The sequence below is a fragment of the Rhinolophus sinicus genome, chromosome 6 (assembly GCF_057876585.1).
Source record: "Rhinolophus sinicus isolate RSI-liver-muscle chromosome 6, RSI-T2T, whole genome shotgun sequence".
In the NCBI taxonomy this organism is placed as follows: Eukaryota; Metazoa; Chordata; class Mammalia; order Chiroptera; family Rhinolophidae; genus Rhinolophus; species Rhinolophus sinicus.
In genome coordinates, this window is record NC_142506.1 from 47,570,183 (window position 1) to 47,592,471 (window position 22,289).

A 22,289-nucleotide genomic window follows, 5' to 3' on the forward strand; every position below is an offset into this window, starting at 1 on the left:
CTCAATATTAATTATTAAAACACTAACTTCCCAATTTTCTCTCTTGTGTGTTTATAAATGTGTTTCACTTTGATGACAATGTTTTCATAAAAAAATCAAGCTTGCAAAAGGAAAAAAGGAGGATTCTTTTGCATTATAAAATGATCCTTCTCATCATAAATAAGGACTTCAAAAATGTCTAAGAGTTTGCAGACAAATTAACTGCTTGACAGAATAACCTCAGAGACCAGAGAAAATTCACAGGCTCAGTAATGAAGACTCAGAAATTATAATCTATCTTCGAAAAGCTTGAACTTTTCAGAAATATTGTGGTATAAAGTTAAGTAATTTTGTAAACCAAAGGACCACAGTTATCAAACTGTGTTCAGTTACCTACCTAAAATTATCTATAGAGCACCCTGGCAGACAATGGGCTGATCACAGGCCTGAAAGAATTGTACGATGTCATTATTCTCTGACTCTGCACGCATTTATTCAGTAAGGAGATTCACTTTTTTTGGAGCAGATGGTTGGAGCGGGCCAGGTGAATGGCTATACACGTTATTAAAGAAATGGTTGGACTTTAACACGTTGCATAAGGTGGGGTTTAAATTCCTCATACCCCTCTGTTCCGGCAGGTTTTTAAAAGAAACTACTTTAAAATGCACTCTTCTCTTTAAAGCGTAAATGCTTCTATGTCATTTATTATTTTTCTATGGAATTTTTTAGGATTTACTCACCTATGATGCTAGTAATCACTACTGGTGTGATACTGCAGAAAGCAGCTTCCTTTGTTATTAACGAAACACAAATAATTCAATAAAATGTGAAAAGTAAAGAGTCAACAGTAAAACAAGAATTCCCTTAACGCATGGCTCAGAAAAAAAACGAAGATTCTCGTGATCCGTACGCAACGTGTTAAGCTCCATGAATGCAAGGATGGTTTGACTTTTCGTGAAAGAACTCTGTTCCTAGCAGACAGCAGGTGTCTAACTGTTGCCTGAATGAGCAAGTCACATGGAACAAAATAGTAGGGGGAGGCCAAGTGTCATCCCCAATGAGAATAGGTCTCAAAAAAAACCCACAAAAAACACACATAGTTCAAACTACTCGACAGAGATAAAATGTAGCCCATTTACCTGACAGAGTTGAGAAAATAACTCTCTTCAACTCAGGGTGAATCAGTAATTAGCTTATGATAAGTACCACCTAGGGCATTTTTTCAGGTTACACAGAGAAATATCAGAGACACCACGCACCTTGGCAGGCCCGGCCATCCCCAAAGAAGCCTGGCAAACAGGAACAGGTGTAGGAGGAGCCTCCTGTGTAGACACACTGGGCCCGCTGGGGTATGTCACAGTCGTGCAGGCCTGTCGTGCAGTGATTGATGGGGCGCTGGTCCACAATAGCTTCAAACACAAGGTGGACACAATGTTTGAAGAGAGTCCTCTGAGCAGGCCCAGTGCCCTTCCAAGCTCCCCCCACACCAGTGGTTTAGTCCACTGGAGAGATGGTGCTGGGACCCCAGACCTCTAGGCATTTCTTCAGCTTCACACCCTGCTCCCCACTAGGCTGGCACCCCCATCTGTCCTCCAGTTTCCTCAGATGGACTCTGCCTCTAATTAGTCCTCGTAGACTGACACCGTGGTCAGTCACTCAGCCTGGCTTTCAACCTGTTTTGCCCCAGGGCTCTGTCTCAGGCCACGTTCCACACCAGGTCCCACACCCGACACCCCCTTCATCTGTATGTGGAGCTGGAACATCGCAGCTGCACACACTTCCTAGGGCAGCTCTGCTGGAGGAGCATTTGGAGCTAAGGATCTGAGACTTCTGCATGGTGTCTTTAACTTTGACCTACTGGGCAGGTGTAACAGTCGCTACGAATGCCAAAGTCAAGGTCACCCATTTCCCACCAAGGAAGAAATGAACTTCCAGGGCAGTGAGCAGGTATGGTGGAAAGATTGGGTCTTTGGGACAGGCAGCCCTGGGTTTCTACCAGGTGCACATGTGTCCACCACATGGCTTTGCGTAAATCCTATGACTCTCGGAGCCTCACATTCTTCCTTTGTGAAACAGGAATTACTTCCAGCACACCAAGCAGAGGGAGGCCCAGTAAATGGGACTATTGTTCACTAAGGGTCCTGATGACAGAAGTCATGGAATGAGAGCTCAGGAGATGGGTGAGTGACACAAGGTGAGCCAATAACACCCCACGTGTGCTTTTGCCTCAAGATGGAAGTCAAGGGCTGAGGTCTAGGGGTGATTTCCAATGGCTAGTTCAAGTACTCTGGGGTTCCCATGGCACCATTTAGCTTCTGGGTTTAAAGCTCTAAGACCCAGGACAGAGCCCCATCCCTCACAATGTCAGAACACCACCCTTTAGTCCCTCCAGGAGGTCTGAGTGTCTGGATTGTCCCAGATGCAAGAGGACTCCTTGTCTTTCTCTTCAGTGGGTCCTTCCCAAGATTAATCCAGTTTATCTTTCTCCAGTGCTGAGAGCGAGAGAGCGAGAGCGAGAGCGAGAGAGCAAGGGAGAGAGCTGTAAGCACTGTAAGGGGAGGCAAAGAAGGGGATACTTCAAAGGTCTGTACCAAACAAGAGGTTAGCAAAGAATTGGCAGATGGAGGCCCAGCCTGTGCACGCAGCAGCTTAGACTCCTAGTCAAGAATGTCAACTACCTCCCACGGACCGGCACTGTCGCACCCAGTCTCGTGGGCCAAAGGGTGGCCGGGATTTAAATTGCTACAAGTGGTCCCAATTTCCGTGTGGAAAATAGTAACCTGGATTATATCTACCAGTCCATGGGCACAGTCCTGTTCTCTTGGACCCTTTTCTCTCCTCTCACTTCCCATCATGTGTAATGTTCCTCCTTTCTCTAGGGTCCTCTGCCCCAAACTCCCTCAACTACAAAATGTGAAAGGAAACACTCTCAAAGAGGTGGGGACCCAGGAAAGGTAGGAAACATATGTTCAGACAGAACAACCGGAGATGAGCCTCCCTGCACTTCCTCGTCTCTATTTCTTACATCAAATATTTGTCATTTATAGCTGGTGAGGGAATATTTTATAAATCGTTCGCTCGGCGCCTCCCTTTGCCCCACCCTTACTAACAGAGGAGGACCTGACGGCCAGCACGTGGAGGTCATAACGTCCCCTGCCCAGCCATCATCTTCACGTGGGTTTCTATCATCGTCAAATCACTTATAGCAAAAGGCAGTTTACAATTTAATGTTTTAAATCATGTTTTTCTTTATGTAAGACCATTTTTCATGCCAAAGCACTTTTCTTTTTAAAGCTTTAAAAGCCAGCTTTACAGCTCCGGACAGTTTGGTTCTAGCCTTTTCATTTTTAAAATAAAGAAAGCAACTTTCAGTGACTGTTTCACATCAGTTAAAATGATAGTCTTTCCTAAGGCTCTTGACAGCCCGGGCAGTTTTCCTCAGTCATCACACAAATGCAGTTCCTCGATGGTCTTCCTGATTATATCCATTCAAAGAAGAGTAATTTTAAAACCAGGACAGACTGAGCCGCTGACCCAGCCACCTAAAGGAGACCTGATATCCATGAGGGGACACCAGTGTGCCCAGCTGTGCTATCCTCAAAGGCTTCTGACCTTTCAGAGCTGCAATTTCCCTGCAACTCCGTCCCTACCCATTCAACCAATGGGAAGCTGCAAAGCGAGATGAAGGGGAAAGTTCTGGAAAGGAGAAAAAACTGGGCTCCAAATGGGAATTAAAAATTAATTACAATCAAATTGTAAATTGGGGTTTCACTTTCCTAGGACCATACCCTGATGAATCAGCAGAGCGGGTGGCTGGTTCTGAGGTGCTGCCACCCACCTGACAATGGTTCCCGAGAGCCACCTGTAGGTTGGCTGGGCTGGGAAATGAGGGAACGAGGGGGAAGGAAGGAAATGCTGAGAAAGAGGAAGGACAAACTGGTGAAAGAAGTCACATAATTGAAAGGAGAGAAAGGGCAAGGTGTAAAAGAGCTCTAAGTACAGTGGTCTCACACAGCCTCTGTTACTGAGAATAAGATCGCAACAACGAATGCCTGAAAATGATTTCCCCTAACAATATGACAGGGAAGGGAGGGAGAACAGGAATGCTGAGTGAGGCAAGGCTAAGCCTCTAGCCTAAGCCTGGCTATGTCCTGCCTGACAGGTGGGCAGGTGTACGAGGCTGTTCAAAAAGATGCTGCAGAGAGGGCTCCTGGGACCTCAGACTTCCGAACGCTCCATACACCAGGCCACATATTGTAGGGCTGTGTCCACTCAGAGCTGCATCTACATCCCCATACAAAGGTGTTTCATAGGCAAGCTGAGGCCCATGTTTCCTTTATGTAAACATACTCTGCACGTTCCAATTAGACATAAAAGTTTTCACCCAGCAGAAAAGAGAAAGTCACAGGTTTACAGAAAATACCAAACATGGACTTCCATGAAGCAGCCCTTCCCATAGTGGATTCCACACTTGCTCTTAGCCAAAAGGCTGAGAAGCGATCCATAATAGATTCTAATCACAAACAGATAATTTCCTCTGGCCAGCCCACGTGCCCTGCCTGAGCCCCAGACCCTCACAGCTGGCAGGGCAGAGCCGGCCTCCTAAACGTTCCAGATTCTTTCCTCATCTTTCCCTGCTCTGACCCAGAGAGAAACTTTCCCAACCCAGCCTTCCAATCAGGATACTGTCTTAATAAAGAATTCCGGGGGAGGCGAAACTGACCACTAAATTATGCAGTGAGAAGCCAGAGTTGCTAGTTTGGATGCCTTTAGGAAGACTCGGTTTGACCCAGTAAGCCATCTCTCCACACAGTGAGTCTTAAAGGAGCTCACGGAAAGGGGTGAAGAGCCCAGTGGCCAGAACTGCACAGGGTCTACAGGCAGAGGGAGAAACAGGAAGCCTCACGATGCCTGGTCTTATAGAACTTCATGACCTCCAGGCAGTTTTCACACTTGTTTCTGAGCAATGGGATCCCAATAAAATCTTACTGATAATTTGACATATAGAAAACGGGAGGTCGGGGCACAGAGGACAAGAGTCTGCCCACAGCTTCCTTGTAGCCTCTTCAGCAGCTCCTGAGCCAGCTCCAAGGGCTCATGGGACACAGTAAACCCATGACCCAGTCTGGTCCCCTCATTTTACAGGTGAGGAACTGAGAGGTTCAGTGTCTTCCTCAAAGTCAAATGCCTACGAGTAGACATTTGCACCCCATCCTGCCTCTCCAGTGAGTGTGGATGTGATGTCAGGGATGGTTGGATCCAGAAACCCAGGGCACCATGCCCACCACACTGTCCCAGGACTGTACTTTACCACCCAAAGGGTCAAGGACCCACTACCCAAGTTGGAGCTGAAATGTAATGGAAAAGGTGCTGCCAGGAAAAATAAACCTTTGACTCTCCATCTTAAACAGCAGAGAAGGAAATCAGACCAAACACATAGAAATTGTTCTCTATTGAAAAAAAAAATACAAGGAACTTTAGGAGAACTGAAATCTCAACTCTGTGCAAAGAGACTGGCCTCTCTCAATTCCCAGCTGTTTGGGTCATACTCAAACTATGAGAACTGCCTGTTCCCTCCCACCCTCAGGACTCCACCTCACCCTGCGAGCTTGGCAACCTCATCCGAGCTTCAAGATGGAACAAACAGAAAGCACGCTAGGATTTAGTAAACAGCACGGAAGGGCAAGGAGGTGGGTCACTGAGGCAGTAAAAGAGAAATCTGTTTTAAATTGAGTTCAGGGAAGAGATATTGAGTTCAGATGGCCCATTCAGCACACTGCTCTCCAGACTGGAAATCTCCAAGAACCTTTGAACTTAAAATTTTTAGAACCAACAGGTCAAAGTGCAGCAGTAAGGAAAACGTGGAAAAAATCAAATGATCTGGCTCTTTGTGGCTGGCCCATCATCACCATCACCAAAAGCATCGTCAACCTAAAGCATAATTAGCTGAAGTAATACCCTCAACTCACTCACTCTGACAGGGCTCAGAAGTGCTGTTATGACTGAGGCTGTAACATTGAAATCCCTAAGTAGAATGGCCCAAAAGGGAATGTGAGATGTAAATCAGAAAGAATTCAGTCCAAGGCAGGTAATGACACAAGTGCCTACAAGGTGGTCCCTTCACATGAATCTCAAGGCCACTAATTTAAGGAGAAACAAGTCTAATTGTTTTAATAGGTGTTAAAAGAAAGAATTAAAAGGAGTTCTGTAAGAAGGGAACATAATACACATGTGGGGGCAGAGCCCCAGAAAGTAGTTTACAGGCTCTCGACCTCACATAGATAGGTGCTGGCTCAGGTAGTAAATGGCCATCAACTGTGATTGCATGGCCATCAGCTGTGGCTAGTTGGCCGTCAGCTGTAACCAGTGAGCCATTGGCCACTAATATAACTGCTGTGGCTACGCCAGCAGAAAGAGAAGAGCAAAGAATGGGGGCTAGCAAGAAGATGGCGGCTGGGCTGGCAAGCGTGGATGGCGGTTTGCGGACAGTGTGGATCCAGCCTCCAGTGAGAGTATAGTGCCACCAGAGAGAATATAGTGGTATGACTCCCCTACCTATGTCTCCGTGGGTGTTCCTTTTTGGCCTCACCATATCCTGCGTTATGTGGGGAGCGGGAGCAGAGACCCCACAGGCCGCCCCGCATGACAAATGGCGCAGCGAGCAGGGTCTCCCGCATGACAACACAGCTTGCAGCAGGCGAGGTGATGGTCTTACTAGTGTAGACAGTAACAGTACTTGTTCCTGGTACACATGATGCCCCAGGGAGTTGGAAGTCGGGTTCATCTTTATAAACTGGCCGCCCAACTCCAGAACCTGGCACCTTCGCTCTCAGCCAGAATAATTACCTGGAGCAATACCTTTTACACAGGTACTAACATACACCATACGAATAAAGATTTTGAAAATCCCATCGACCTACAGAACTTACCCACGCACGTGCCCTCATCTGAAAACCGGTAGCCCTGCACACACTCACAGCGGAAGGTTCCTGGGTGGTTATTGCAGAGGGCATGGCTCCCACACGCCGAGGGCTGTTCTGCGCACTCGTCAATATCTACAAGTGATTTTTTAAAAAAATGAAGACCTGGTTTAAACCTCGTCATACATCACTAGATATAACACAATAGACAGCACCTTTACCTGAGAGTGGACCTAAACCCAGGAAAAAACCCAAACCAAATGGTATTCAGCTTTTTAAAAATATACTGTAATGAATATTTCTGTGAAATGTTTCAGACACCAGATCTCAGGCAAGAGGGCGGCTCCAGGCACAGCTGGAAGGTTATGGAACAAAGCCCCTCCCGAGGAGGCCACTTCCACGAGCTGGAGCTGGAGGTGGGAGGGTTCAGCGGGCGTAGACTTCACTGCTCCATCCACCAGCTGCTGCTCCAACATGACAGAAAAAGACCATTCGGCTCCCACGGCTTCTCCTCCACAGCTCAGAGGACACTCCCAGCACAGATGTCTGGGTGCAGGGTGCAGACGGCAGGGCCCCACGGCGGGGACTCAACTGCTGAAGCACACTAGCACAGAGCAACAGTTTCGAATCCAAGGGACAGAACAAAATCACCCGGGGAACTTTTCCAAGTTGCATGCCCCCTGGAAAGCTTTCTGGAAAGGGAGGCTGTGTGTTTTGAAAAAGCTCACAGATGATTAGGCGGGTGCTCATCCCTCACTCCCTATCTGGAGAGCCACTGGCAGACAGTGTCTGGGGACCCACGGGATGATGGTCCCCACCCCAACCTCCATCTCCATGCAGGCCTACACATAGGACCCAAGCTGGGCTACACACCTTGTCTTTCGAGCAAGACTCGAGCAATTTCCCCTCTAATATCTCATGGTCCTTGCAGTTTGGAAATTCCTCCTAATGTCTAATTTAAATCTTCCCTTCTATGAATTGAGGCCAGGACTTTAATCCTTTCTTTAGTGGAAGTAGTGAAATAGGGATAACTGTCTCTCATAAGACACCATAACGTGTGCTTGGAGATTATTGTTCTTATTAGTGAATATCTGGTGAACCTCATCTCTGGGAAGAGATTTCCTGTGACATAAATCATTCTCTAACCCAACAGGAAAATCCTGGGATGATTCTTGTAATTACTGCTTCCTTTTTGACTTTTTTCAGAGTGGCTACACATTTTCAACAACTCTAAGTTTCTCCAATGTAACCCTTTTATAAAGGCCAGGCTTTGAGAAGAGTCTCATGAGTGATTTGTTAAATGCTAGTGCGTACTCCAAATTACTCAAGAGAGACTATCTGAAACGATCTCTACTGACGCCCAGTTGAGAACTATATGGAGGCCATTCTCCCAGGTACTGGAGCTTGGTGATTCAACTGGAAATCTCCAAATTACCATGAAGGGCCCCTCTGCAGTGTCTGACCAGCCTTGTGGATGTCATCTATCATTACATCAATGCCATCCACACACAATTACAGCGGCTCATCCTCATTTTCCTGAGGCCCTCTCCAAGCCAAAATAACACATGAAGTGATCTGCTTAATGCAATTTCCTATCAACAGCCTACTGTCTCAGTGCATTAACACTTTGAGGCACACCCTAATGACCCAGAACAAAACATAACCTGACTGGGAGTATACCCACATTCCACAGTGTTAATCTGCCAGAACGAGGACTAACCACAGGACAAAAGCAAGTCCACACACGACCACCTGTCTTCCTGAGCGAGGACACCAGAGGGTTTTCTAGGAGAGCAGCGGATTACATCAAGCATGGCTGGTTGCTCCTTGTGAAGTGAAGCAAACACTCCCACGACGACCCGTTCAGGCCCCAAGAGTGGGGTCAGCCAGAGGCAAGGGTTGAGCAGCAACAGGTTGGGGTGTCTCCATGCTTTACTAATATTGTTGTCTTATGAAATCGAAGCAGGGCTCCATAAAGACTAAGGAAGTATATGCTTCTGCTGAGAAATGAGGGCGCCCCACCCCTGTGTGGTGTCCATCCCCATCTTCATGGTCCTGGGAGGACTCTGCTCACACACACAGATTCAGGCTGCTTCAAACTGGCCTGAGCCAATCCAGCCACTCAAGGCTGTCGGGCTTTTTGTGGAAATACTGGGGAACTCTCATGATCCGAAGTGAGTAGGAACTATGCCCTCCCTCACACACAGTGATATGTTACAAGGAAGACGAGTCTCAGATTAAATTCCACCATGTGTACAAAGTTATCAGCAAGTTGGCTAAACAACTGTACAACCCGTTCCTGTGAGCACCTGACATAAAGTTTTAGCCGGAAGCAAACATAGCAATATGCTGCCAGCAGGGCCTGCGAAGCGTCAGGTTAAATCAGCACGCGAAAGCCGCCCTTAATTGGAGGCATGGAATTCCAGACCTAACACATGGTTTCCAAATTCCAAGGCTGCAGGGCTCACCAGATTCTTATACCCCAGTCACTTGAAGGGGCTGCTCGTCTTTCTGGACAAATGTACGTATGTATGCCCTTCATTTCACTAGTAAAGCTGACTTCTAAAGCATTCCTCACATTCATTAGTGAGCCCTCAGGCGCAGAGTGAGGTAGCACGGGTTGAGCACCTGACATTCCTGCACCAGTTGCCTCTGGCTTAAGAACTCTTCATTGAGTCCGCCTTGGTACTGTTTCCCTGAAAATAAGACCCAGCCGGACCGTCAGCTCTAATGCGTCTTTTGGTGCAAAAATTAATACATTATATTATAAGACCCAGTCGTACATTATAGTAAAATAAGACCAGGTCTTATATTAATTTTTGCTCCAAAAGACATTAGAGCTGACGGTCCGGTTGGGTCTTATTTTCGGGGAAACACGGTAGCAAATTCCAATTTAGTAACAAACATATGTGAAAGTACATCTATGTGAAAATCTTTGAAATTAAAGTATAAATAATAAGTGCAATGAGGAGACAGCGTAATATACACACTTCAGTCAGAGACTTTAGTTCCAGTACTCTGTCACTGACTTACTTTAACGAGCCTCAATTTTCTCATCTATAAAAACAGAAATGGATCTCCTACCCAGTAGGATGGCCACTGTCAAAACAACAGAAAATAAGTGTTGGTGAGGATGTGGAGAAATTGCAGCCCTTGCACACTGCTATTGGGAATGTAAAATGGTCCACCTGCTGTGGAAAACAGTACAGTAGTTCCTCAAAATTCACACACAGAATCCCCGTATGATCCAGCAATTCCACTTGTGGGTATAAACCCAAAAGAGTTGAAAGCAGGAACTTAAACAGATATTTGTACATCTATGTTCATAGCAGCATTATTCATAGTAGCCAAAGAATTGAAGCAACTCAAGCATCCACTGACGGATGGATTTTTTAAAATGTAGTATATGCATACGATGGAATATTATTCAGCCTTATAAAGGAAAGAAGTTCTGACACCTGCTACAACATGGAGGAACCTTGAGGACACCATGCTCAGTGAAATAAGCCCGTCACAAAAGGACAAATACTGTATGGTTCCACTTATATGAGGTCCCTGGAGGAGTCACATTCATGAAATAGCATGTTGGGAGCCAGGGGTGGGAGGCAGGAGGATGGGAAGTTGTTGTTCAGTGGGAACAGAGCTTCAGTTTTACAAATGAAAAAGTTCTAGAGATGGATGATGGTCATGGTTGCACAAGGTGAACGTACTTACTTCGTGCCACTGAATCGTACACTTAACAATGGTTAAAATGACAAATTTTATATTATGTGTATTTTACCATAATTAAAAACAATTTTTAAAAGAGAGATTGTTTCACTAGTTGTTGAATTAAATGAGATGGTGTTTGTGAATCAGCTCACACAAACATGCCTGGGGACGTTACAGTTATGAGTGTTATAAACAGGGCTGACTTGACCTTCCTTTTACACCCGTGTTCTTACAGTGGCGTATGGCTTTACAAATTCTGCTCCGCTGCTTAGACTCTGTGCATTCGATCAGAGGAAAGAAAGGGGCAGTGCCCCTGACATTACTGAGGGGACACCGAGTGTGGAGCATGGCATGCCGTCACACTCCTGCAAGGCGCTTCCTCCCCCACCCACACCCTCCATCTGGTACAGGATCTGGACACCTCCTCCCAGCCTGTCTCCCATGCCACCTCCCACTCAGAACAGACGGCTGTACCATAGCAGGTGCGCCCATCTCCTCGGAAGCCGATGGAGCACTCGCAGGTGAACTGTGTCCCCGGGCCAGGCCGGCAGGCCGCGTTGGTGTCACACCCATGAGTGCCGAGATAGCAAGGGTTCTGCAGGGCGTCAGGGGAGCCATCTGTGAAGGCAGAGACATTGAAACCAGGTAAGTCCTCAGAAACCCTTGCAGGTTCCTCCTTCCAGAGAGGAAGGCAAGACCGAGGACCAGGGGGTGGGGGGCCTGGAACAGGGAACCAGGGTGCTAGGTACTTTCCCTCAAGCATCTTTGCTGCAAGCATTTCCACCATATAATTCACTGTCCGTAAGGCGATTGTGCGTAAAAAAAGATAAAATCATGACAATTAAAGAAGGACATTAAAAAAGACTTCATAAAATTTAAAAGACCTTATTGTGAAATACAGACTATTTGAATACATTTCAAATGTGTGTAGATTCATGGCAATACTGCGTAAATAACTGATCTCACTTTGTGATTGTACCTAAGCCCTTATTTCATTCTGTGGGAAATGTGGCTTCACCTCGGTGCCTCAGAGAGGTCCCTCAGCCTCCCTGTCTCCTCCCCTGTAGTTGTTTCGAATAAGTAGCCAGCGAACTCTTAGGGTAAAAGTCATCGGCATCTGGAAGAATGCTGTTTCAAGACAACCACTATTTAACTATTTTCTCTACCATTGAAAGACCCACATTAATGCCATTTCTGGTAAGCAAAGAAAATCCAAAAAGGGTTTTTGCTTTTACGCAAAAGCATTCCCTTACATATGTAGGTCTTTCGTAAAAGTGAAGTGGTGTAACAGTGAACTTTCAAAAAGCAGGTTAGGCCATTTGGGCTCAGGGAAGGTTTCAATAGGCACTCTCTACTTTCAGAGAGCAGGAAAAACCTGTATTTTATCTCTTTTTATGACGAGATTGCCTTACAGACAATTAGGGGGTGAAAATGTTTGTAGCCAAAATGTTTGCGACAAAGATGTCTACGGCAAAAATACCGGACAGGAAAGCAGCTGCCTCCTGTGTCACCCTGGGCAGGACCAGCAAACCACATCCCACAGGCCCCACGCCTGTTTTCGTTAATCAAATTTCACTGGAAACTAGCCACACCCATTCGCTTGCATACAGTCTATGGATGCTTTTGTGCACGATGGCAGAAGTGAGATCTGTGACAGATCTGTGAGATCTGGATGGCTGGCAAAGCCTAAAATACTTACTATCTGGCCATTTACTATTTGCCTAGAGCTACAGCTATCAAAGGAGGAAGAAGACACCTGCCCTCCTGCTCCATGGAGCCAGATGAGGACAAATGTGACCAACTGGAGAAGTGACCTGGGTATGGCAGGCGAACCAAAATAACTGAAAAAAATGAAAGACCTTAACTCCAGGACCCCAAATATGCAGAACCCTTGGGGCTCAGAAATTTGGACGATGTGAAATCTGACTGAGATGTCACAGTAGCTCCCCAAAATGCCAGTTCCTTTCATGCAGCCAAAAGCACCCACAGACCAGACCTCAGCACCTACAAGGTGCCGTCACAGGACAGTTTGTTGTAGGCTCCGTGCCTGACTTTCATCAGATCTTATTTAGATTTCCTCAGGCTCTGAGCACACATTTCTTTCAGGGTTGAGTATTTTAAAAGCCCCGCCAAGGCCAGCTGCAGGCTTGGATGGCCTGATCTTTAAGGTAACTCACAGGTGAGCATTCTTCACTCCTCCCCAAACCAAATAATGAGCAGGTCTTAGGTTAGCTGAACAGAGACAGGGAGGCTTTCTAAGAAATCACAGATGTCGAGACATTTTTTTCTGTAAGGAAGATATTTTAGCATAATTTTCTTCCTACTTGAGTAGGAGACAGAAAACAACACATCACAGAGGAGAGACAGACGTGCAGCACACACGCCCGAGCTGCCATCTCTTACCCCGCACGGGCCCAATGGAGTTGCTCAGAGCATAGCGCAGGATCCTCTCCTCCTGGTTGTACAGGACAAACACGCTGTCCACCGAGAGCTGCTGGGTGCTGGGCAAGGCCTGCCTGGACTCATCGTGGACACACTCCTGGAAGGTGATAGTCTGGCGCCACTGGTAGGCGTGGACATTTGAAGCAGCAGTGCCATCCCGCTCAGGCTGTGTCACAGTGTACTCCCGGGTGGAGGAAGACGTGATCACTGGGATGGCGGAGGGCAGGAGGGAGACAAAGGAGGCAGCGTAAAGATGCAGTCTTAAAACCATCAGCAGTATCCCCTGCCCACAGTGCTACCAGGGGAGAGAGCAGGTGCAGAAGGTAAATAAGAGCCTTCATTTCTGTGCTACCTAGATTTCCCATACGATTATTGGTATTATTTGCATCACTAATATTTGTTGCTTTTTCTCATCAAGTGCTTCTCTATAAGTTCCTAAGCCACCAAGAACCAACCCAGAGGTTAAGGTCTGGTGGAAAGAGGCCACGCTTGGAAGCAGATACACCTGAACTCACACCTCGCACCATCACTCATAACCTGTGTGATCACAGGCTGGTCGCTAACTTCTTTAGCCTCAGTTTCCTTTAGAGCATGGGTTGGGATGAGGATGAGGTAATGTATGCCAAGTTTCTGGAACCAAGCAGGCCAATACTTTTATTAAGATCAATTACCACTCAAGGAACACTTACCATGTGACTAGCACAGTGCTGACTGCTTCATATAATTTATTTCACTTAAGAGTCAATAAATAGTGGTTCTTATGTATAATCCTAGATCAAGTTGTTCTCTGACATTAAAAAATAAGACATGAAATGAGTTTCAGTAGTCAGTTTCTGACAATTTACTAAGTGCTATGAGCAAACCTCAACAGAGAAGAAAGTCTTCCCCACTCAAGAGAACCTGCTTTTCACCCCTGCCATGAAACTCTCAACTTCCTATTTTTAAAAAAAAGTATAAAAGAGTCTTTATATTTGTGTGCTCTGCTGTAGTTCAAAATAAAGCCAGAGGATAAATAAAAGATTAGTGTAAGCTGCTTCTTGTCCAGCTCCCACGTGCTGGGCTGCCAGAAACACCATCTGGTTGCAGGCTGACCACAGGCTGGGGTCCTGCTACTCATTCCACCTCTTAGTCACCCTCTCTCGTCCCCTCAGGAGAGCTAACCAAGCCACAAAGCCTTGGTAATTGGTGCAACCTTCGGCAATTTAATAAGAGCCTTGAAAAGGTTCTTATTATTTGACTCAGCACATCTGTTTCTAGGAATTGAGTCTTAGAAAAGAATCAGAAATTCGGTCAAGATTTATAATGAAGATGGTCATTTCAACTTGTTATGAGAAGGGAAAACTGGAACTAACCCAAGCTTTAGAAAACAGAATGGTTTAAATCAATAAAAGTTGTACAGATTCATTAAAAAGTGTTTTCAAAGCCTACTTAATAAAACCATAAGATATTCATGATTCGACATTAACTGGAAAAGTGAAGCTATAATAATGTGGCATGATTGCGATTTTATTTAAATAGACTGTATACCTCACTGTAGATTATATAATAGTATTACATCAATGTTAAATTTCCTGATTTTGATTATTGTACTGCGTCCATGTAAGAGAATATACTTATATAAGAAAACACATGAAGTATTTAGGGATAAAAGATTATAATATCTACAACTTTCAAAAAATTATATATATGTATAATGAGAGAGAGAGAGAAAGAGAGAGAGAGAGAGAGAGAATGATAAAGTAAATGTGGCAAAATGTTAGCTGGTGAAGTGGAGTCAATGGTATGTGGAAATTGTGCTCTTCTCAACTTTTCTGTAAATTTGAAATTATTTAAAATAAAAAGTTAAAAACTCCATGTAGATATATAGTATAATAAAATTATATTACTTCATTTTGAAATTGTATAGTATGTTGAGATATTTATGCTGGAGTATTATATGGGGTTGGTATATATATTTCGGGATTTTTTATATAGTACATACTAGGGAAAGGCTGAAAAGAAATATATTTATACTGATAAGGATATCCTGGTTTTACAACTCTAGGTTATGCTTATTTTATTTCTGCACTAAACTCTCTACAGGAATTGTGTACTATCTGTAATAAGAGGGCAAGGTAATTTCGTAAAGTATCGCCCCATGTATTTCCCTCTCTGAAGCCCAGGAGACTGTACCAGCTTGGGCTGTGGCAGTGGTGGCCAGGAGCCCATGGTGAGCACCAGGCTGTCCCCTCACCATTGTGGGAGTAGTGGTAGAGCTCCGTGTAGGGCTCGATGTGCACCGAGGAGCCAACCGGGATATGTGGCACGTGGCCCTCCAGCTCCGTGTCGATGGTCAGGTGTCCGTGCTCGTCGATACCGCTGAACCGCTGCTTGATGACCAGCCTACCCGGGTGTCCCACGAAGGTCACCTCGGCCTGGCGGGTGAACTCACCCCCTGGAAAGCAAGGTCAGTCTGTTACTTTGCTATCAGGGAAGCCACCCTCGTGCTCTCCCTCGGCTCACAGTGCTGGTCATCAAGGAGAGGGGTGCTTCAGTTTGCTTGGTAGAAATGGGGCTGATGACACTAAGGACAGAGCTGGGATATCCATGTGGCCCAACTGAGTCATGCACGAGAAGCTCCTTCCTAGCCACAAACCAGCATTGAGATGCGTTGGCTCAGGGGTTGTGCTGAAAACGTAGGGGACCAGGGTTTAACGCTCAACTATGCTAAGTACTGGTCAGGTGAACTTAACCCCACTAAGCCTCCAATTCCTGACAATAAAAAAAGGGACACACTGTATCTTGTGGAGATGAGATGAGATCCAGTACGTTAAACGGTGCTCTGCCAGATGTCAAGAGCTCCAAGGTGTCAGCTAAGTCCTGGTCAGGTTGGGTGACTTGTTCAGGGCAAACCATCACCAGTACCAGAAACCACACCAGGAGCACACTCAAGGGTGTTGGCTCAGGAACTCTCCTGGGTCTGTGCAGGGAAAACTATTTCTTCCTCTTCCAGTGTCTCCCCTTGTCCACATGTACATACACCCATTGAGACAGGGGCTGGCATGCTACATCCCTGGGGCTAAATCCCACTAGCAACCCTTGAGCTAAGAATGGTCTTCACATTTTTAAATGTTTTTTTAATCAAAAGAATATTTCATGATATGTGAAAACTACATGACATTTACATTTCAGTGCTATTAATAAAGTTTTATTGGAACACAGTCATGCTCATTCCTTTGCATATCACCTATGGTTGCTTTCTCTCTACAGTGACAGAGTTCAGTAGTTGCAACAGAGATCGTATAGCCTGAAGTATTTAGGCAGAGCTTAAAATATTTACTATCTGGCACTTTGCAGAAAGAATTGACAACTTCTACTTTTTAGTACCCCAGTTCCAGGAAGATATCCAGCTGACAACACGGGTCCAGGGACAACTAAGAAAGACCATTTTAGTAACAAAGATTTGCTGTTGTAGGGAGTTTGTAAATGCTTCCTTAGCACCCCCACCCCAAATCGGTGTGTGTTAGAACGTATTACCAAATTAAATTAACTCTCATACAAAGCAACACCCTACAAAAAGCTGTTCAGGGGAGGAGTAGGGTCTGTGTGTCTGACTGCAAATCTCGACTATGTCTGTAAAGGAATGAGCATGAAAGTGGTTAAATACTCAGGATACACATGCCTGAGGGACAGGGACAAAAAAACAATTAGGCCATAAATTAGATATCTGATGGGTGGGTTCACCCCTTTTCAAATATATAGCCTCTCCTTTCTTAAAATGGCCACACTTCAGGGAGTTACATCTACGCTCTGTAACTTTTGGAGGGTTGCGGTGTAAAGCCTCGAGATCCTGCTTTTAGCCGTGTTTCCACAGTTAAGCCATGGCTGAGGCTCCACTGAGGCTGAGCAGTAGGGAGAAGGCAGGCCTAGGTCTTCAGGGGCGGTGGCTATGTACCTGTGCCCCAGACAACAGGCTCCAGGTCCTGAAAGTAGCCAGAAATGAAGGACACTTCATCTGTTCTTCACCTGAACTGTCCCCAGGAAAGGGACTCCAGCATGCACAGGTGCACAGAGCATGGGAGAGGCCATCACTACACTTGGGGAATGTACCCCCAACCATCTACCCTTATGTCCGCTAAAGGCTGAGCTTTCCCTGACAGGGCACAGTGTCTAAGACACTCCAAGGAAACTCAGGTCCTAAGAGTTAGGATTATGTTTATTGGATTATGTTTAAAATCTTGACTATAATTTACCAGCTAAATTTACCAGCTAGAAACGACAGGTTCCTTTTCTGCAAGCAGATACTGAGGGAATGTTAAATATCAGTCTCAGATTGGTCTGGAAGGATAGGCAGGCTGGGTAAGCAGCACGAGGGAACCTGTGAGCCCCACACTTTGGGAGGTGAGGGCATATGTGATGACATTCGCTCTGCCGGAGACTTCTTTCTCAATCCCCACCACAAAATCACTCCCTGACCCCAGTGCAATTCTAGACAGTCTTAATTAATATATATTAGTGAAAAAATATTGATAATTTTACCTCAACTTCTTATTTCCGGAGCCACAGAGTACTTATCAGTAAGTTGTTTGCGGACATGGAGTTCCCTTTCCGTTCACCCCCGGCCCCACTGTGCGCCCATTGGTTTTACTGTCTGTTGTACGTACCTGTGATGCTGAACCCGTTCTTGAATCCATCTTGCTCCACTGCAAACATCCATCCAATGATGCCTCCCACAGGGGCCAGAGGGAGCAGGGAGTAGCCGACGGTCTCGGGGATGGTGCTGATGGCGGTGTAGGAGCGCCCGTGGTTCATTACCACGTACGAGTGCAGGTCGGTGTTCTCAAACACAATGGGCACCGGGCTGTTCCCCACGAAGATCCTTCCTTTCACCTTGCCATTAACTCGCTGGGGGGAACCTGAGCAAGAAACAAAGGAAGAAGCCAGACTTTCACAAAAGAAAAATGTCTGGTAGGACCTGTACCTATAAAGCAAAGAGGCAAAGCGGTGTTAAATAAAGGGCTTTGGGATCAGTGCGTCATGCTCCCAACAAGACAGTACCCACCATGCCTGTCTCTGAGCCTGAGAAGCTCCAGGTCCTGTTCTCTGTCCCCCATGCTGACTGGTAATGGACAGCAAGAAAGGGGCTCCAATGGGAGCTGTGTGTGATGGAGGAAGTTATGGGCACGTAAAATGATCTTAGAGAAGAACAGTATCACAGGCGATCTAGAACTAGGTGACCATAAAATCCGTCACTTTGGAGAGTATAAGGGACAGAATTAGTAATTTCACTGGGATGGCAGGGCTGGACTGGATGGTCCTGCGCATCTGGAGCCTTTGGTTGCCTGACCTATAACATACGAACAAGCATCTCTGGCTGAAATAGTCCCGTGACCCAGGTTAGGACTGCCGGTCTGAGTTCTGGCTCTTCATGCAGCCCAGGTCAGCACACGTGGCCACACAAACATGCCCTCTGATCCAGGACCCACTTGTGGGCTGGGATGTGTGTTGATTGTTCCTTTCAGACCACTGGGAAAAATGTGAGACCAACTGGGGTAATTTGAAATCATTTTTCATAAATTGCCAAACAGTATATGTAAGATATCGTTTTTGTTTTCAAAATTACATTAATAATAAATGTTAGCATATACCTAGGGATACACCTGAACAGATGTACACAAAACTGCTCACAGGGGTTGACTCAGGGCAATAGGGTGAACTTTCATTTTCTATACTCTATATCTCTATAATGTTTCAAAATTTATAACTTGCATATATTTATTAGTGTTTATCAGGAAAAGATCTAAATAAATTATGTTGTTCTTGTATTCAAATAAGAACACTGAAGGCTACCATATGACCTCTATTACACAGAAGAGTGCACTTAAAGAATACGCTTTCATTGTGGATTTTCAGCAATTCCAACTCCGAGTTATATGCCCAAAAGAAAAGAAAACATATGTCCCCATAAAAATTTGTACGCAAATGTTCCTGGCAGCATTATTCAGAATAGCCAAAATAGGAACCACCCAAATGTCCATCAATTGATGAATGGATACATGAAATGTGGTCTATCCATGCAATGGAATATTATTTAGCTAGAAAAAAGGACTGAGGCACCGATACATGCTAACACATGGATGAACCTTGAAAATATTATGCTGGGTGAAAAAAGCCAAACACAAAAGCCATCACAAATTGTATTATTCCATTTACATGAAATGTACAGAACAGAAAAACCCATATTGACAGAAAGCAGATAGTTGCTGCCAGGCGCTGGGGGACTTGGGGAAACTGAGAGTGTCTGCGAATGGATATGGGATTTCTTTCTGGAGTGGTGAAAATGTTCTAATTAGAGGTGACAGTTGCACGACTTAGTGAATATACTAAAAACTACCAAATTGTCTACTTTAAACAAGTGTGTTAATCATTAAAAAAAACCGAAAGAAGAGCTAAATAAGTCACTTTGGACTGTTCAGGTTTGATGTACATTAAATTCTATCAGTTACTGATTGTACATGTCTTCTTTTCTTCTCAGCTTAGAAATTGCTAGGATGGGCTTTCACACCCAATTCCCTCACTCGGTCTCAGCAGAGTTTTCTGAGCACAGAGATTTCCCAGTAAAGTTGCTGAATAAACTTAGATGGGCTTCTACCTGGGCCTCATCACCCACATTCTGAAGACCTTTTGCTATGTTCAGGATGCCGGGTTGCTAACAGGGTGGCTGGTAAGCCAACGCCACGCAACATACCAAGTTTTTCTGCACACAAGTTGTGTCATGATACTGAAGAATGCTGTGAAATTAGAAGACTAATATCGAAAAAAAATGCATTCCCAAACAATTACAGAAATGAGCAGGAAAGCCAAGTTAAGGAAACCAAACAATTTTTTTCAACCAAACTCTGAGCTAGAAAAATGTTTCAAAAGTACCAAGAATCCGACAAATATTTAGACTATGCAACTCTTACGGGGCATGTATATAATATCAAAATGTGGGGCCAGACAGTTTATCATATCTGAGCTTGCTGCCAGACACACTGCTCAGTATTTCCAGCTCTGATCTGTGGCACGGGAAGAGCTAATGAGGTTGCTTTCTGAGAATAAGCTTTTGTTGTGGATTTTGGAAGCTTCTCCCAGGGTGAGGGCAGTATAAAAGCCAAGCCTACAACAAAGCAGCAAGGCATACCAGCCCGGGGTGGTGGGATTTAGAAGAAAACAGAAAACACATTTAGAGAAGTTAAAAACATCCCCCAAATGAACATAGTAAGTATACAAAATTTCCTTTCATTGCCAAAGTAAGTATTCAACAAAACTCACTTTATCTAATTGTGACCCAGAAGAAAACTTTTTTTTTTTTACACAGCAAATTAAAAGAACTTATTTAACTATAGATTCCAGGGAATCTGGAAAACAGGACACATTCTTCCAACTGAGTTTTGTTTAGTCAAATTTTGTGAAGCAATTGAGGTTCCTTATTAAACACCAGGAAAATGACCAGTGACAAGTGAAGAGACTTGGCATCTGAAGGGACAAATATTCAGTATGGTAGGGTTTTTGTTGCTTTTGTTTCAATTCAAGTTTATGGCCCCAGGCTCCCCTAGGGCTCACTCTGAGTAAACTGTTATCTGGACCCCCTAGACTTCGGCAGAGAAGATTCTTCTGACCACCTGAGAGCATTGGGACTGCTTGGTGCTTTGGGGAGCGGAGCTCAGAAGTGATGTCACCCCACAGCTGAATCCATTTTGGAATTAGCCCCACAATGGGTTGAGTGCTCTAGAATTAACTGGCGCACCCCTTATGTCCACCATCACCATGCTATGATTTCAGGGGCAAGAAAGAGAAACCCAAAGGGACGGGGGACTGGCACAGACATCACCCAGTATATACTTTGGTCTATGCCAACCTACCATGGCCCTGCTGGGGTTTAACAACCATTAGGATAGTCAGGTCTGTGAGCAATACCAACTAAGAGGTTTGAAAGAGACCAAGGAAAATGAGAGGCATCAATAATTCCTGGTCCAGGCCGCATAATGTCATCAACTTCAGCCTTTATCCCAAGCTACAGGCAGTTGTGAAGATGGGTTCCCAGTGGCAGTCATTTCCTAGTTAGAGAAATGGCACAGGAAAGAAAGAGACCTCCCCGAGGAACACCAGAGGAAGTATGAGAAAGAATGAGAGATTAAATAACATTGCCCCACTAGACACATCACCCCCCTTTAGAGATCTGGGGAGAGGCAATATTGCAACTCAAGCACCGAAACAGTAACTCCACTCGCCCTCCTACTCCCCCACGAATCGAACACAGAAAAGCAGAGTACCTTCGGCAACACATTGCTGGCCATTTCCCGTGTAGCCGGCGACGCAGCTGCAACAGAAGCCGGTGGCGAAGTCCCTGCATTCTGCGTGCACGGAGCACTGGTGTCTGCTGTTGGCGCACGTCGGGCGGGAATCTGTGTTGTAGCTGAAAACTGTTCAGAGAAAACACAGCACAGCAGTGAGCATGTCTCTGGGCTCTGGACCAGGAGCTGGCACATGGTGCGCCCAGCCCTGCAGAATGAATTCACATCTGCTGGGGTGGGTCAGGGACAGGAGATAGCATGGGACTCCATGACTCAAACCATCATGGCAAATAGGGCTAAAACGGGTTTGAGAAATCACAGAGGTGAATTATTTTAAAATGCTATAATCCAGTGTCCTCAGGATCACTGCATCTATATGGCGTTATGCCATCCAATATCAATTTTAATATGGTGTCCATTCAATGGAGTCAGAAAGATCAGCTTCACATTTTGGCGGGGAACCTTAAAATTTTTTTTTACTATTTTTTAATTGTGGTAAAATACATATGACATAAAATTTGCCATTTCAATGAACTTAAAATATTTTTTAAAATTTTCACCCCACTTTTCTCCCCAGGGAATAACTCAGAAGCTCTTATACGCAAAAGCTGATTAGAAATAATTCTTCAGTCATACTTGGTCTAAAAGCCTTTGGCCCAAGAAACAAAAAGAATTTCTGCATATTTCAAATTTCTACCTCCCAGGTTCGATGTATTAGAATTGGGAACTAACTCATTACACTTAATAATCCAGAGCCAATTAACTTGGAATGAAGCTCTAAATCACAAGAGGGAATGAACTTTTAGAGGGGACAGTGATCCAATTTATAATTGACTGGTAGGAGTGAAAATAAAAGTAAAGTTTAACCCAGGAAGATTCAACGACTTCTTCATGCTCAGAAGGGAATTGCCACTTTGTAGAA

The 22,289-nt window shown here is 45.1% G+C and overlaps 1 protein-coding gene across 1 annotated transcript in view; it reads right to left on the reverse strand.

Moving 5' to 3' along the window:
* Positions 1-22,289, reverse strand: part of NID1 (nidogen 1) — a 71,258-nt gene that overhangs the window by 26,399 nt on the left and 22,570 nt on the right. Inside the window, exons 6-12 of the mRNA XM_019746976.3 lie at positions 21,347-21,496; positions 17,696-17,947; positions 15,286-15,486; positions 13,014-13,259; positions 11,085-11,228; positions 6,909-7,034; positions 1,239-1,388 (exon numbers count right to left, since the gene is read on the reverse strand). Of these exons, the coding sequence (XP_019602535.3) occupies positions 1,239-1,388; positions 6,909-7,034; positions 11,085-11,228; positions 13,014-13,259; positions 15,286-15,486; positions 17,696-17,947; positions 21,347-21,496 (1,269 nt within the window). The remainder of the gene's footprint in view (positions 1-1,238; positions 1,389-6,908; positions 7,035-11,084; positions 11,229-13,013; positions 13,260-15,285; positions 15,487-17,695; positions 17,948-21,346; positions 21,497-22,289) is intronic.